A 16,088-nucleotide genomic window follows, 5' to 3' on the forward strand; every position below is an offset into this window, starting at 1 on the left:
CTGTGCACCGCACTTCTGGCAGATGGGTAGCATTACAAAACAGGTCCAATGTTACTCACAGCTCTCCAGCAGGCTCACTTTGTCCTGTCAATCTAGGTTGCAACTTCCAGTGTCCTTTGACATGTATTTTGAAAGTTGTTCCACTCAGCTTGAGTTTCCTAGATTCAACTTCCATCAGCAAGGTCCATCTCATGTGACTCCTTGCTCCTTAAGTCTCCAAAGGTCCCATCTGTTCTGCTCCCGTCCTTTTGAATAGAAAGCAAATTCCTACCAGAACCCTGTTTCTCCACAGCAGTACCTGCCTTGTCTCTCTCTGCCAGGGTCTCACAAAAGCAGCTGCCCCTTTACTGTGAATCACTGTGGAAATGTGTGAAAACGGTCACTTGATTTCAGTAGGTTTCTGTTTGAGTTTTGTCCCATTGCAACCAGATCACATAGGTCTGCCTGAGCTGGAGTGCTTCCGAAATCCCCAATTTTACCTTAAGTTAAAGGGGACATTTTAAAATATAACCACCTTACAAAGTCCAGCATTTGTAACACGGGGTTGTGATAAAGTTTTGCAAGGATACACCAAATGTATTAATTGTACAGATTAGATTGCACCATGGCTGGATTTTACTTGCCCTGCCAGGTGTGTTTTCATCAAGTGGGGCATGTAAAATAGGTAGGGTGGCTAGCTCACCCTCATAATATGCTGGATGGGCTGGCGCCGAAATTGGCAGCCCACCCGCCATATGTACATAAATAATTAAGGGTCATTTAGGATTGTTAACAAGCCTATTGACCTAAATAATACACTGCCCATGCCATAATACATGGCTTGGGCATTCGGGTGGGAGTCGGCAGGCCGTTTTTAAAGGCCTACATGAGCAATGATGGGAAGGAAGGATGGTAGCTCATTCGGCGGGGTGCCCTGCACACGTCTGAGACAGACCTCTCTACCCACCCCCGGCAAGATGTTACCCCACTTTCCTTCCTTCTGCGTCACCTGTCTGACAGAACCCTACCCACCCCAACCCCCGCCCCCTTTTCCCTCCCTGGGGACTGAGATCCCGCTCCACCCTAAAATCTTGGGAATTACCATTTCAGGGCAGCCATGATCCTCTTTGGCCTTCTGCATGATGTCCTGGCAGTGCCCACTACTCAGCTCTGGTGCTGCCATGAGTGATGGAGCTGCCGACCAATCAGGTTGGACAGCAGCTCCAAAGGGTGGGACTTCCTCCTGAGTGAGGAGTGGCAGTCCCACTGTTTAGCCTGCTCGTAGTGTGTTATGGCTGCGGGCAACTTTATAATCGCAAAATGCAGCCCTTTGGTATTGTCCCAGGCCCTGCTTTGTATTTATGGACAAGATTGTACATAGTCATCAAGTAGAATGTGGGGGAAACTTGCAGAAGGTCATGAATCCATTGAAAGATGTGAGCCCTTTCATAACCTAGACATATTGAATGTTCGGTACAGAGTACAACTCCACATCTGTGAAAGCAAGTACCTATGCTAAACAGTATCTTTGGGCGGAATAATCCAAGATTTGCACTGAGGATGAGCAAAACGACGTTTCACCTGCCGGCCGCAATGGTGGCTTCTCACGCCATATTGTCCCAAACCTGCGGCATTAATTATGCACTCATGGGAAGCACGTTGTTTCCATGGTGGGCAGGATCTCATTTGTCCACCACGCCATCACCTCGCCACTTCATCACGCCAGGGGTGGCATGCATGCCATTCAGTGCTTCCAGCCCAGGACTGCTGAACGGAAGACACAGCCCTGAAAGGCAAAAAGACTGCAGCCCCAGGTTCAATGATGTGTCCCTCAAGTGCCTTTTGGATGCAGTGGAGGCCCGTTGTGATGTCCTCTACTATGGCGACAGGATGGGCAGCAACACCGCCAATCTGGCTTGGAAGGTGCTGGTCAGCGCCAACACCCTACAAAAGAGGACAGCCACCCAGTACTGCAAGGGGATGAATGATCTCCTCCGTTCTGCCAGGGTAAGTCACTCTCCTCATCACACTCAACTCACACACTCACAAACCCATCATACATCCACAGGGCCCTCACTCACTGCCAGTTCAAGGGACATCACCATTCACCCTCTCACACACACAGTCATTGTCCTCATCCCATCCATGGGACCACTCATCACCCACACATGCCAGGCCTGCTTATCATCTGGCCTGGCAGTCATCGTGTTTACACTCTCTCCATCTCTATTCATGCAAGGCAAGCTGGCACACAACAAGAGGGAGAGGTTGCAGACCAGTGGAGGAATGCCTGAAATCAAGCTCCTCATGGACTTTGAAAACAAAGCCATCCAGCTGGCCAGTGAGGATCTGGACCATTCCTGTGCTGACGGTGAGATCAGCGGTGCTCTACCAGGTGAGGATCCAGCAGTGCAACATCCATCTGACAACCATGCTGAGTGATGTGTCCTGTTTCACAGGCCATGCCATGCACTAATTATCTCCCCTTGCTTTCGCAGGTATACCTGGGAAATAGCCGATGGAGTCCACGACCCAGGGTCCCCAAATCAAGCCTCGAAGAAACCACTGAAGAGGAATCTGAAAGCACCCTCCTTGAAGTCCCGTCACAGCGCTCAGCCATACCCTCCACCAACACAGAGACACACACCTCGGTGGGACCTTGCTTTAGAGTAGCTTCGGGATCACAATCTGGTGAGCACATCGCACTTTCTGATCCACAGCAGTGCAGGAATCTTCCTAGGTCCCTGGCACTCAGAGGACTGCCGGGGGCCAGAAATTTGCTGAGTCCGAGTCAGATGAAGAGCCTCTGGACTCGGTCATGTCACAGTTGCTGGAGCTGCAAAGGCAAGCTCGGGAAAATCAGGAAGGGATGTCCATTGCACTCCTCAGATTGCAAGGCACGATGGAGGAGTCTGTCCGCCTTTAGGCTGAGGTGATAGCGCCGGCATGCCAACACTCCAAGGTCAACACTGCTAAGACATTGCTCCTGCACTGCTCAAAGCAATGAACTTATTTGTCATAGTTGGCCCCCAACAATATGTATGCGAGAGGGTTGTGGGGCAACTCGAACTCCAGCTACCCCTTCTCCTCAAGGAGCCAGCCAGGGGCCCTTGGGCACCCATAGGGAGGAGGATCAACAAGTGCACACCCCAGGGCCATCTACCCAAATGACTTCGGGAGTGTCCAGCCCGTCTGAATCCCCTCTTACTTTGACCCCAGCAGCTCCAGCTCCACGGCTCGAGGAGGCTGCCACCACCACACAGCAGGACCCTGAAAGCATGCTGGGGCCCTCCAGGTCTCGTCCCTCTGGAGGACACCTGCCAAGGTCATCACAGACAGGGTGTAGCAGTCAGCAGGCTGCCTCCACCTCCTCTGTGGATGTCCGGGGAGCACCAAGATGTAGTGGCAGGGTTCAGAAAGTTAAGAAGATGTAGTTGCACGGGTGTTAATCGCTTGTACATAATGTTCACTATTGTAGTTAAATTCCCAAGAATGTCTCCCTGCAATTGGTTCATTCTTCTGATAATCAGTGTTCATATCGCTCGGATGTGAAGCCTTTCTGCACAGGATAAAGGTGGGTGTCTCAATCCAGGGCCTCTTCCCTGTGCTTTGTGCGGCCTTCAGACAAAAGTGATGGTCCAGCCTCACACTCCCTAGATATATTATTGATGCCTGGACCTCGATGGTGCTGGTCATTGCTGCCAGACTGTTGTGGGCAGGCACCACAGAGTTCTCTCATACTCTCTGTGTGCTCTCAGCACCTTTAAGGTGAAGCTGGCCCCCATCTCTTCAGCATCAGTGACCCGTGATGCTGTGCTATTGAAGGGCTCAGGTGCTTAAGGCAGACAAAGGATCAAGTACTTTTAAAGTTTCATGACTGCGTCTCTATGATATGACCCTGATCACACAGTGCAAGTGAGCTGCCCTCGGTGAGACAGCAGTCAGACATTCTCAGAAGCTATGTGAAGATCTATGGAGTGTCCTCATTGCATGTCAACATCATCCTTCTGATATCGAGTAACAATTAGGGCCTCCACTGTGTCTCCATGACAGGAGGCTTATCACAGAGGGAATGTGCGCTGCCATAAGCCAGAGTGGAGTCAAAAGTTCATAGATACAATGTGAAGATCCATGGTGTCTCCTCTCTGCATGTTGTCATCATCCTCCATAAACCTAGTAGCTATGAGGGCCTCCCGAGTGTGCCTGCCTCTTCTGGGCAGTGCGAGGACCTCATTGCCGTCATCATCACCTTCAGGGACCTCCTCAGCCTCATCACCATCGACGCCCTCCTCATTGCAGGAGACCTCCAGCTCTTGCATCTCCTCAGCAAGCTCCTCTCCCTGTTGCAGCGTCAGGTTGTAAAGGGCACAGCAGGCAACGATGATGCGTGACACCCTCTGTGGACAGTATTGCAAGGTTCCACCAGACTGGTCCAGGCACTGGAACATCATTTTCAGCATCCCACTGGTTTGCTCCACCAAGCTGTGAGTTGCAGCATAAGCCTCGTTATATCTTCTGTCTGCTGCAGTTTCTGAGGCCACCCACGGGTATCATCAGCCACGTCATCTACGGGTAGCCCTTGTCCCAGAGGAGCCATCCCTGCAGCTTCTGTGGACCGTGGAAGGTGTCAGGGGTCTGTGACCAACTGAGAATCTAGGAGACGTGGACACTCCCTGGGAACTGTGTACAGACCTGCAGGATGTGTTTTTGGTGGTCACACACCAGCTGCACATTCGGCGAATGGAAACCCTTGTGGTTGACATAGTTGACCCCTAATTGCCACAAAGGTCTGAACGCCACATGAGCACAGTCGATTGTACCCTGCACCTGTGTGAAACCTGAGATCTGGGCAAATGCCGGCGCTCTTACGTCCTGGCTCTCTCAGTCCCGGGCAAAATGCACAAAGTTGTGTTCCCTCGTGAAGATGGTGTCCGTGACCTTATGGATGCATTTGTGGGTGGAGGCTTGCGATATGCTACAGAGGTCCCCTGTGGAGCCCAGAAAGGAGCCACTGGCAAAAAAATTGATTGCCACAGTCACTTCTTTGGCCACTGGCAGTGGTGTTCTCCATGTCCCTGTGGCGCCAAATCCTGCAGTAACTGGCAGACTTGACCGACCAGTTCCCTAGACATGCAAGTCTTCGACGACACTGGTTGTTGGTCATCTGCAGAAATGAAAGGCGGCATCGATACACCTTGGGTCTAGCCAGGTGCTGTCCAGTGATGGCTCACTGTGGCTCTTCAGCAGCATGTGCGGGAGCCCCAGCTGCCCCTTCTTCCAGAGGGTGCTGCTGTTCCTTCTGCGCAGCCAGGTGCCTCCATTACTCTCTTCTCCGTACGTCACAAGGCATGCAGCTAGTTCACTAATCTCCATGCTCCTGATGTACTCCTCCTGCAGGATGAAAGCGAGAGATGTGTGGGTTAACTTGGGTGTACTAAGAACCTCTCTTGGTTAAGTCTGACAGCCCCTCAATGCATCCTTGAGCTTGCTGACCACCATTTGGATGGCCAGAGTTTAGTATGGCTGCCCAAAATTCCACCCAGCTCCACCCCATTCCACCTGCCCAATTGGCAGCAGCCTTGTCCATTGGACTGCATGCTGTGCTCTCAGTGGCCTTAATAGGCTCTTAACATTTCGGAGGGCGCGTGCCCGCTGAACGAAATATCATCATGGCGCGTGATGGCGTCGGGACACACGCCCGATGTCGTCGCACATCATTTTATGCGTTGGCGTGTCGGGCCCGTCCCCGCACGCCGACCAGAAGATTCTGTCCCATGTTTCTTTATATCTTCTGAAACGTTTAAACAACTCGCCTCAATCACTTCATTTGGTAGGATGTGCTGTGCTCTTCCAACTACCTGAGTGAAGAAGTTTTGCTTGAATTTCTTATTGGCTTTATTAGTTTTATTAGTGACTACCTTAACTTTAGGAGTGCTAGTTTTGTACTCCTTGAGAAGAAAAAACATCTTCTCCGCACCTGCTCTGTCGGACTGCTTCATAATTTTAAAAACCTCCATCAGATCAGCTGTCCGTGAGATTGAAAGTACAAAATGAAGCTGCATTTTTAAAGGGTTCAGATGTGCTCATGTGGAATGTTTAGAATTTTTGATTCATTTTAGACATATTTATACCTCACACCTGTTAGATTTTTAACCTTTCCACAATAACAAGGGAAAATGAGGTGACATATGGATTTACAACAGATCAGCCAGACCATGAGTTAACTTAACAGTCACTGTCCCACATCCAATTCTTTACCACAGTTCAGAGAGACACTCCCCTATCCAACTTCCCGACCAGAATGGTCCCAGAATTACACTTAAGTGCAGTAGCGGGAGTGAAAAATGCTGTTTTATCCACTGGCCATAATGGTGGGTTTTCGCGCCATATCCACTTCCCGCCTCATTAATTATGCAGCCACATGAAACATGCTGCCTTGCTGGCGGGTGGCATCTGAATCGCCTGCCATGATGTTACCTCCCTCTGGGTGCCATATCTAAACTGCAGCCGCGCGCACAGTTCTCAATGCTTGCAGCCCAGCCCTGCTCCAGTGATAACATGACCCTGAAAGCCAAGAAGAGTTCAGTCACCCGTCACTGGAATGCCTTTTGGAGGCCCACCATGCTGTCCTCCACCCCCGCTCTGGCTGCAGGAGATCCAGCAATTTCACCACTCCGGCTTGGGAGTCAGTGGAAGTGATGATCAGTGCCAATGCTGCACAGAAGAGGTTGGCCATCCAGTGCAGAAAGAGGATGAATGAGCTCAACCATGCCACGAATGTAAGGCAACCATCTCAATACTCTAAACTCACACATTCATAAGGCCTTCACAATTAACTGGCACCCCTCACATGTCTGGAACATAATTTCAATACTTTAACATCTCATTATAAGCCCTGCTTGCTGGAATCATCCTCCCACGCTGGATCATCCAGGCACAAGCTAACGTGTTTCACAGCTGTACATAAACGATGTGCACCTGGCAAGCTATATTTCACTCGGGACTTTGAGGTTTGTTTGCCTACCTTACTTTGGACAGCATTCACCAGCGCCAGGCTTCGCAGGCAGCATCACATCACTTTTAGAGGGGCTCTACCTACCAAACTAGCCGTAAGGGGGAAGCCGCTTTTCAACGGCTTCAAGGCTAGGGCTTGCTTAGGGAAGGGGGAGAAGTGGCCATAGGCAAAGTAAGAGGCTGCAGGGAGAGAAGGGAGTATCCCAGACCATGTGTGGGTGCACATATTGATCTGTGCAACTGGCCTCAAAATGGGCTGAGGTGGCAGCCTCCAGAGGAGATGAGGCTAGATGGAGATGTGAGGGTGTGTGTGAGAGATTGAGTGGTGATGTCCCTGGAGCTGGCAGTGAGTGAGATGCCAGTGAATGTGTGATGGGCTTGTGTGTGTGTGTGTGTGAGTTTAGATTGATAAGATGGTTGCCTTACCCTGGCAGTACGGATGAGATCATTTATCCATTTTCCACACTGGCTGGCCGACTTCTTGTGGGCAGCATTGGCACTGACACCTCTGCTACCAGCTCCCAAGCCGGAGTGGTGAGACTGATGGGCCTCCTGCGGTCAAAGCGGGGGTACAGGACATCGTGATGGGCCTCCACGGTGTTTAGAAGGTGTCCCAGGGATGTGTCACTGAATCGGGAGGCTGCATTCTTCTTGGCTTTTGGGGCCATGTCTACATTGGAGTAGTCCTGGGCTGCAAGCATTGCAACGTGTGTGTGTGGCTACAGTTTAAATATGCATGAGGAAGCAGTGAGGTAATGGTGTGGCGGGCCAATTGGAGACCGCCCGCCAAAGAGACAATGTGTTTCCTGTGTATGCATAATGAACAAGGTGGGAATGGGACAATGTGACGCAAAAACCCACAATTGCAGCCGGCAGGTAAAACAACTTTTTTCCCGCCTGCTGCTGCATTTTATGCAAATCTGGAATGATTCTGCCCTATATCTTTGATCATCTAGGAGCTTTATTGCTTTGGGTGTCCTCCCTTTCCCCTCATTGGAATGTATTAAATCTATACCTGAATCATCTTTTTGAAGGCCTCCCATCATTCAATTTTGCCTACCAACTTCTGATTCTAATCCATCTGGGCTAGATCACATTTTAACTCACTGAAGTTAAACATTTTTATGCTTGATTTTACCTTGCCCTTTTTCATAAATGTTTGAAATTTGATGATGTTATGATCACTGTTCCCCGAACACCCTCCCACTGAAACCTACTCCACTCACCCAATTTCATTCTCCAGAACTAGATACAATTCTTCATTATATGTTGGTCTGGAAGCACACTGAAAGGAAAGCTCTTAATTTCCCTTCATTATCCCCTTCCTGTATCCTCCATATCCCCTTTCCTGTGTCTCTATTTCCAACCGTTTACTTCCTTCTCCCTTCAACGTTGCCAATTTATTGTTTCCTACCCTTCATTGTCAACCATTTTTCCCTCCATTCCTCTTTCACTGACATCTATTCCCCTTTCCCCTTCATTGCCTTTAATTTCCTTCTTTCCTTCTGTCATTGATTGCCATCTATTCTCCGGATACCCCAAACACTACTCCCACCCAAGTCCTGCCACTAGTGCAAGTGATTTTGACCACTGCATATAAATAGGAAGGAACAACTCTGCTCATGAGAATTCCCACTTATATTGTGCTGCAGGAATCCATTCCGTTAGTGACTGGACTCATAGAGGGGGAGGAGAATTTCTGAGAGTGTCCTGGTTTCAAGCTGATTTTTGTCATTAAATGCCTGATAGCCTGACTGGGGATCAAACAGTAGGGCTAAACATTGGAAGAAGCTTGGAGAAAATTAGAATAAACTACTTAACAGTCATTAAGTTTTAGCTCTGCTAATAATTACAGGGAGGGAGGCTGAAAGGACTACAATGACAAGTTCCTTAGCAAATGTTAATAAAACTTAACTCAACAAAGCATGTAACGCTAAAGTGGTCAGAAACTCTTGTTCACAAAGAATAGCTGGCATTCCCTCTCACCAGTGCAATTGATTACTTTAGAGAAGCAATGAAACTGTACATGGCTTAAATTCATTCTGGGACAGTACTTGTGCTAAATACATTTCTTTAGTAAAATTCAGTTGAGTGAATTAATGCTTCGTTTTTAATTGAGAAGGTCTGCATTGTCCGTCTGGCCAGTGGAGATTCTATTCAATACGCCAGAGAAAATGAACAGTTTTAACTTTCAGAGTGGAAAGATATTGGCAAAATTGGTTACTGTAGCATACTGGCTATGTTATTGGTTTAGAGATCCAGAGGCTTGGATTGCTGATCCAGAGACATGAGTTCAAACCCCACTATGGCAGCTGAGGAATTTAAATTGAATTAATTAAATAAATCAGGAATAAATAGTATCAGTAACAATGTGCCCCCCCCAAGCTGCATTGGTGCATGGCCACACAGCAATTGGGAATATACCATGCAGGAAACAAAAAAGGCTGCGTACAAGCAACACTCCCTTTCAGATGCGTGTGCATGCAACTCATGTTAATCTTAAAAGGGACCACATAATGCAACAAGCCAGTCATGCACAGCAAAAGGAAGTTACAGGTTATGTTGATCAGCAATGGTGACCATGAAACTACCAGATTGTTGTATAAAATCATCTGGTTCACTAATATCCTTCAGGAACGAAATCGGTGTCCGAATCTGGTCTGGCCGATAAGTGACTCAAGACCCACAGCAATGTGGTTGAGTCCTAAATGCCCTCTCAAATGTCCTAGGAAGCAACTTAGCTTCCAGAAGGTGTCTCACCACCCCAAAAACAATTAGGAATGGGCTATATATGCTGGTTTTGCCACTGACACATCCTATGGTCAGGATTTCCTGGTCGGCGAGCTGGGGACGGGGCCCGCTCGCCGACGCGGGATGACATCAGACGGAACTCCCGGTGTCACCGCGCTCCATTTAAATTTTCAGATAGGCGGGGGCTCAGCAGAATCAGCTGTGTGCCCGCTGACCTGTCAATGGCCAATTGAGGCCATTGACAGAGTCATTAAAGTAATTAATGGACCTGCTCGCCCAGCCTTAAGGTTGGCGGGCAGGCCAGGGGGTCCTGGCGGGCATTAGAAAAAGCATGAAACTTTATCCATGGGCGGGATGAGGTTTCATGTAGGTTTTAAAAAATGTAATTAAACTGTACTTATAAGTGATGGACATGTCCCAACTTATGTGACAGTGTCACATGAGGGGACATGCCTGGGAATTTTTTTTTTTCAGATTTTTTACTGTAGAGCCAATCTCCCTGAGGCAGCACTGAGCCTCAGGGAGATGAATGTGCTCTTTCGTGCGCATGCATGAAAGAACGCACTCTCGGCTCAGGGAATCCCCCCTGCCCGCAGTGTGGACGTCACACTGGGCGGGCCTTAATTGTCCCACCCACATAAAATGGTGGCGCGCCTGCACTTCAACTTCCCCCCCGATCGGGGGTGCCGATCGGAGGTGCCCCTCCACACACCTGCTCTTAAACTTCCCCCCCAACGGGGGGAAAATTCTGCCCCATGAATTAATAAAAACACATCACAGAAGCTTCAGCTAAATATTTTCAATAATTGTTACTGGAAACTTCTCATCTGAATGTAAAATTCTGAAGAACTAGTCCTTCTTGCTTGTGTCAAAATGATCAAATAATGTAATGTTGTGGTACATTGATCTCTCACTCAAGTGTGTAATTTGCAGCTTTAGTTTAGTAGCATTAAAACCTGTGTGAACATTGACTTACACACTCCAGCTTAAAAGTATTAAAATTAATAAATTATTATATGAAAATTCAAATCAGCACAATGTGATTCATAAGCAAATAAACTGGGTGCTTGTTTATAGAGAAATATCTGTGCTAATATTTAAAAAATAACATTTGCTAATATTGGTACTTCAATTCAAATGGATTTTGTTGCTTGCATTATAATATTCTTTTTTAAACAGACATTTATATTAATTTGGCTCAGTTGGTAGCAGACCATCCTTTTGATTAGGAACTAGAATATAATACCAGGGGTTAAATAATCTAGGTGGTATTGGCTGTATTTTGGTTAGTCTAGCTTTGGAATGATGACTGAGATGTTAGTTATGTTCAAAACACAACTGGTTTATTTTATATAACTGAACTATGTATATTGCTGAAGCCATGAACATTCTCCTCTTCTCCCCCTAGTCATGTGCTTTCTTATATCATCATTATGGCTATTAACACATGCCCACACATTAACCCCTACAAATCCCAATACTACAGTATTTAGGGAATGCCCCATTGCATTGTCAGAGATGCACCCATTGGACTTCCTTCTGTGGTTTAAATGGCAATTAATTACCTCACAGTATTGATCTTAAACTTTTCTAGAAGGCTCTAATATTATGTTGCTCTTATAGACTTACTCACTGGCATACTTCTTACCTACAGGAGGTTCCTCTAAAGATTGGAAGAGCTGGTGCTTGTGTTGTTGTGGTCAAACTGCCATGAAGCACTGAAAAGAATGTTTATTTTGTTTTACTGAAGACCACAGAGAGTCAAAAAAATTGTGCTGTATATATAAAACTAAACATTCCAAAAACTGTATCAGCCTCACCACAGACTGGGTTGTACAACAGAAGAGACTCAGCACAAAATGAGGTGTGCTCTGCTGGAACTCCTCCACAGAAAATAGACTAATAAGCCTACTGCCGAATTAAATGGAGATTGCCACAGACTCATCACAGAAAGCATTGTATCCATATTGATGAAGCCTCATGTCACAATTAAGTGGATCTTACCAGAGAATGAGACGGACATCACTGGAACCACACCTTAGAGTGACACTGACAGAGCCTCATCACAGAGAGAGAGAAATACTATTATAGGAACCCAGCCTCTTGGAAAACAATATTAATGAAGCTCTTTTTTATGATTGATACTGCTTGAGCTGGTTTACTAGTACTGTACTTAATGTAGGAGAGAATTTGAAAGGTCTTACGTATGTCAATGCTCATATAAAAGCATATTGTATTACAATGAATTATGGATTCAGTTTTAAGAAAGTTTTATCAATATTCCTTTAAAAATATAATACGAACAATCAAAATTAAATTACACACTGGAACAACACTTATTTTTAGACATCACTTCTAAACTAGTCAAGAAATACAGAAAATACTAAATCAATCCATGTAACTATTTTCGTACACTCAACAATTCCATTATCAGGTCACAAAATCCCTTTTCCATGAAAGCCAAAAAATACGTTTCAAATGAATTATCTAAAATCACATTATAAATATTTTAACCAAAATAGGGTTTTATAAGCATTGCTCTATGAAGACATTATAGTGACCCTGCCACAGGTTTATATCTTGGTCATAAGAAAGGTACGACTAAACAATGTTAAAATATCGTGCAAAGAAAAACAGGTCTGGGCATTTTTCCTCAACTACTCTGTTGCTCTTTACCATCTCAATACAATTATCATCAGTAATATCACAATACAAGAGATGGCAAGAAACTCCAGGGATACTGCAAAGCCCATCCTGCACAAACAATATGGTACATAAAGACAGTACCATACACAGTGTATAGTAGCCTAAAGTGTTCATCCTAATTTTAAGTTTTTGTTCTATTTCAAATATATTCACCCCAAAAGAATCTTTTAAAAATTGTCAAAATGTGCATTATTTAGCTTTAAACTTTTAATTGTCCCAATGCAAAATGTATAGCAGCTTCAAACTTAATAAAATGTGGCTGATAATAAAATGGCAGTTAATATTGCAGACCTATTTTTGCAGCAATATGCATCTATAGTACCTATATTGACAATGGACTTCAAATATCCTTGGGGGAGAATTTTCTCCCCGTTGGGTGGGCCAGTTGGGAGCGGGCGCGGAACCAATCGCCACCCATGATCGGCTGCGTGCCACCATTTTACATGGGCGGGCCAATTAAGGCCCACCCAGCGTGACGCGCACCCGTTAGTGTTCCGTGATACCTGTGCGGGCAGAGGGAGGAGGGAGAGTTGGGGCCATGTCACATGAGCTGGGACATGTTTACAAATTTTCATAAAATTTTTAATTTAGTTAATAAAACCTTCATGAAACCTCATCCCGCCTATGGATGAGGTTTCATGGAACATGTGAAGGCCGCCTGGGCTCTTCGCCTTTCCGCTAACCTTAAGGTTGGATGGGCAGCTTTCTCAATTGGGTTAAATTGGCCTTGTCAGTTTGGGCGGGCGCGTGCACAGCTGATTGCGGAAGATCAGAATGACGCGCGGTGACATCGGGGCGCATGCCCAACGTCACCACTCATCATTTTACGCTTCGGCATGCGGGGCCCACCCCCGCACGCAGAAGATTCTGCCCTTGGTGTATTGTGCTTAAATACTTTAATTTTGAAAGCATTTTAATAGTAGATCAGGTGTTTCATGTTTTCTGACATGCAATCTGTGATGGAACTCCAAAATGTGATATTGTAACGGTTGTTTTCAATGAACCTTGAAACATGTTTTCTAAATCAAAGTAATTGCAATGACTTGATCTAAATGCAGAGTTTGAGGAAATAAGCCTACTAAAAATAGAAACACAGTCACAAAAGCATATTCCAAGTAACAAAGGTCTGTCAATCTAATAATGATGTCATATCCACACGTCAATCAGCTTTCAGGTGATCAATCAGTTCTTCCCTGAATGAAACTTCAAATTATCTACCAAATTTAAAAGGATTCATAGAATTAGCTGTGCATTAACCTAAACGTTCATACAATGTGATTATGATTCTGAAGAGCTGCCCACACTTTACTCACACTGAAATCTTAATAAGTCTGTTTAAGTCAATTTAAAGATTTCAACATTCCCATTTGTGACCTAAGATATATTTATACAGCATAAAATGATTATCAAAGGATCACTTTTAAATTGTGTCTTTAAATAGTCTTTGAAGTTCATACATTAATTAGTATAGCAACAACAAATAAATTACACCAAAGTTAGTCATAGGCTATTTATGCAGTGCCAGCAATACAGAGTTATATTTATGGAGATATATAAATATACTGTTTAATCTAAATGTCTATGTACATATCATATTGATATTGGCAAATGTATTATTGGTGAATCCAATTTTCTGAGCCTTTGAATGTGCCAACAGGATTATGGCAGGTGTGTATAAAACTGCCGAATGGACAAACTGATATTGAAATAACTGTATTGTACAATATTTCATATGACCATTCAGAGCAGGAAGAACATTTTGTACCTTACTGAGCCAAGATCAACACAAGACAAATTTGCAGTATTGGGAGAATACATTTCTTACTGTTGACAGGACAAAGTTAAAGTAATTCAGCTGCAGGGCAGGTGGAGGGAATAACATTTGTGCTCATTTTTAAAAAAATTAGAGATTGGTAATAGAAAATGTGGGTTTTGTCTACTTTGGATAACGATCTTCACCCCTGATTCTTGCTGATTTGCTGATTTTAGAATTCATAACCAAGGATAGTGAGCTAAGGTCACTGCAGAGTTATGAAATGCTTCTATTTCTGTTTTTTGTCTCAGCTAATAAACAATTGATATCTTGCTTATCTACTGGAAAATGTAAACTCCTTTCCTCCAAGGTTTCTACATATTCAGATTTACATTGGTCATTAGGGATACTTTGAGTTGTCCCTGTAGTGGTCTGGAGCATATTTTAATTGGCCTGCAGTGTTTAGTGGTCTGCAACATCAGCTCCAAGTGCTATACAAGAATCCACCTTAATTAGCAGACCAAACAAACAAAGCATTTCTTTCATCAAGCAAGCTCCATTCTATCTGCACTAAAAGGAAAACAGCATGGGCAGTCCAATTTTATTGATAGTGTTGTACCAAATTTGTAACCAATCCCATCTTATTCCAACATCGTATTTAGCAGCCTGTATACACTAGAACAGTAGAACATGCAAACGATAGTTTCTCATCATACCTAATTGTATTTGATATTGTTAACACTTGATAGTCAATCACACCCATATCAAAGGTGCTGAAGGGGTGTTCCATACTCTGCCAAAACTTAAATTACGGAGGTATTTCAAATATTTTGGGAAGTCCAGGGGCTCTGAATTCTTCCAGCCATGACATTCTAATAATGTTTACAGCTCAGCTGCCAATCTTAACTCTTGTGCTGCATCTGAAAGGAACTACTTTCAGTTTTGGAGTTAATACAGCTGACGAGACGAGTTGTGAAGGATCTGTCATTTTGTAAAAATACATTTGCAGTACAGCACAACAGTTTCTATGTAATTTTTATGCCAAATAAAATTAAATGAGATTTAGCTAATGCATTTGATTTCATTGCAAATTTAGAAACTTTCACGGACCATCTTTGTCGCAGCTGTAATTTTTGGACAAATAGCAAATTTTTGGAAGGTTATATAGGATGAAAAAATTCCTATTTTTACAGACTAATTTTGCAACATGGGTGGCCAAAAATTGGAATTAGATCAGTTATTTAACACTGCCTTTCAATATATCATTGGACTCTGTACAGGTGAAGGAGTATATATTTATGTAAGCTTGAATCTTTTCAGTACTGTAATTTATACCAAACATTTGGTCACTGAATTGTGCTCTTTTTTTTGCAGCATGCAAGGAATCTTTACTTTCTTACTGCATTCTTGGTGTATTTACCTTTAAATCTTCTGTGTTATTCTGCAGTTGTCACTTTGCAAATAAACAATTTCATTAAAACCAGCATGTGTTGCTGCTTCGTCGGTATTCAAAGTAGATAAAGTAGAATACAACCAGCTGTGAGGATTGGGCCCAATTTTCCTCAGGCATTAATCATAAAGGTCTTCCAGGATGGGCAAATGTTCCAACTTAAAAACTAAATAGTCTAAATCGTGCCTGTATAAATCAGCCATGTTGAAACCAGGGGCAGGATTTTACATTCAGCCGATCTGAACGAGCATTAAATCGCGCGAGATTAGAAACATAGAAACATAGAAAATTAGGAGCAGGAGTAGGTCATTTGGCCCTTCGAGTCTGCTCCAACATTTAATATGATCATGGCTGATTGTCTATATCAACGTCTATCTCACCGCTCTCTCCCCATACCCGTTGATGCTTTTAGAGTCTAGAAACCTATCTATTTCC

At 44.6% G+C, this 16,088-nt stretch overlaps 1 protein-coding gene across 3 annotated transcripts in view; it reads left to right on the forward strand.

The window, feature by feature from the left end:
* Nucleotides 1-12,726, forward strand: part of klhl4 (kelch-like family member 4) — a 395,441-nt gene extending 382,715 nt beyond the window's left edge. For all 3 annotated transcript variants that reach the window (XM_078547230.1, XM_078547231.1, XM_078547229.1), the window contains one exon: nucleotides 11,399-12,726. In XM_078547230.1, coding sequence (XP_078403356.1) covers nucleotides 11,399-11,458 — 60 coding nt within the window. In that variant the 3' untranslated portion in view covers nucleotides 11,459-12,726. The remainder of the gene's footprint in view (nucleotides 1-11,398) is intronic.
* Nucleotides 12,727-16,088: the final 3,362 nt, after the last annotated feature.

The sequence above is a fragment of the Cetorhinus maximus genome, chromosome 8 (genome assembly GCF_964194155.1).
Source record: "Cetorhinus maximus chromosome 8, sCetMax3.hap1.1, whole genome shotgun sequence".
NCBI classification, from domain to species: Eukaryota; Metazoa; Chordata; class Chondrichthyes; order Lamniformes; family Cetorhinidae; genus Cetorhinus; species Cetorhinus maximus.